The sequence below is a fragment of the Gavia stellata genome, unplaced genomic scaffold (assembly GCF_030936135.1).
Source record: "Gavia stellata isolate bGavSte3 unplaced genomic scaffold, bGavSte3.hap2 HAP2_SCAFFOLD_107, whole genome shotgun sequence".
Classification (NCBI taxonomy): Eukaryota; Metazoa; Chordata; class Aves; order Gaviiformes; family Gaviidae; genus Gavia; species Gavia stellata.
In genome coordinates this window covers 9,244-9,833 of record NW_026776748.1, presented here as the reverse complement: position 1 = coordinate 9,833, position 590 = coordinate 9,244, and the positions used below count along the sequence as shown (strand labels likewise).

Below are 590 nucleotides of genomic sequence, written 5' to 3'. Positions count from 1 at the left end.
TTAGCAGGGGAGGCATGGTCTGGCGCAGTAGCGGCTGCCGAAGCAGGAGAGGTCACAGCACCCGGAGTTGATGGGCACTCCCTGACAGCTGAGGATGCTGCCAACAGCAGCGGAGGTGGAGGATCCCACAACGGTGTTCTGTGGGAAGGAGCTGAGGATGGGTCCGGGCAGGGTGACCACCACAGGGGAGGGCTCGATGACGACGGTGGAGTTCTGGCACTGCCTGACACAGGGCTCGTTGCAGCTGTTGGCCAGCGGGGTCGGGCAGCAGGGCTGACACGGCAGGCAGGGCTGGCACTGGTTGTAGCAGGACATGTTGCGGGGCTGGAGGTGCGCCTGCGAGAGAGGGCGGGGAGGAGCATGGGGCCGCGTGAGGAGCAGCCTGTCCGCCCACCACGAGGGAGCCAAGGCACGTGCTGGGTGGGGAGCTGGAGGCTATGCAGAGAGGCCCACGCGCCTCTTCGCCTGTCCCCCCGGGCACCGCGCAAAGAGAGACAGGCCCAGGAAAGCTCTTTCCTAGATAAGAGCCCAAGAGTCCCCCTCAGCCCAGACCCAGTCCCTCTCCACGCCACACCTTCTCCCCGCTTCCC

The 590-nt window shown here is 66.3% G+C and overlaps 1 protein-coding gene across 1 annotated transcript; it reads right to left on the bottom strand.

The window, feature by feature from the left end:
* On the bottom strand, nucleotides 1-315 carry LOC132321278 (feather keratin Cos1-1/Cos1-3/Cos2-1-like). The gene has a single exon (XM_059834786.1). It carries the CDS (start codon nucleotides 313-315, stop codon nucleotides 1-3), a length of 315 nt encoding a protein of 104 aa, XP_059690769.1.
* Between the last annotated feature and the right edge of the window lie 275 nt (nucleotides 316-590).

Excerpts from the sequence above, each read along its gene's own strand:
- LOC132321278 (XM_059834786.1), bottom strand. The coding sequence starts at position 315 with ATGTCCTGCTACAACCAGTGCCAGCCCTGCCTGCCGTGTCAGCCCTGC.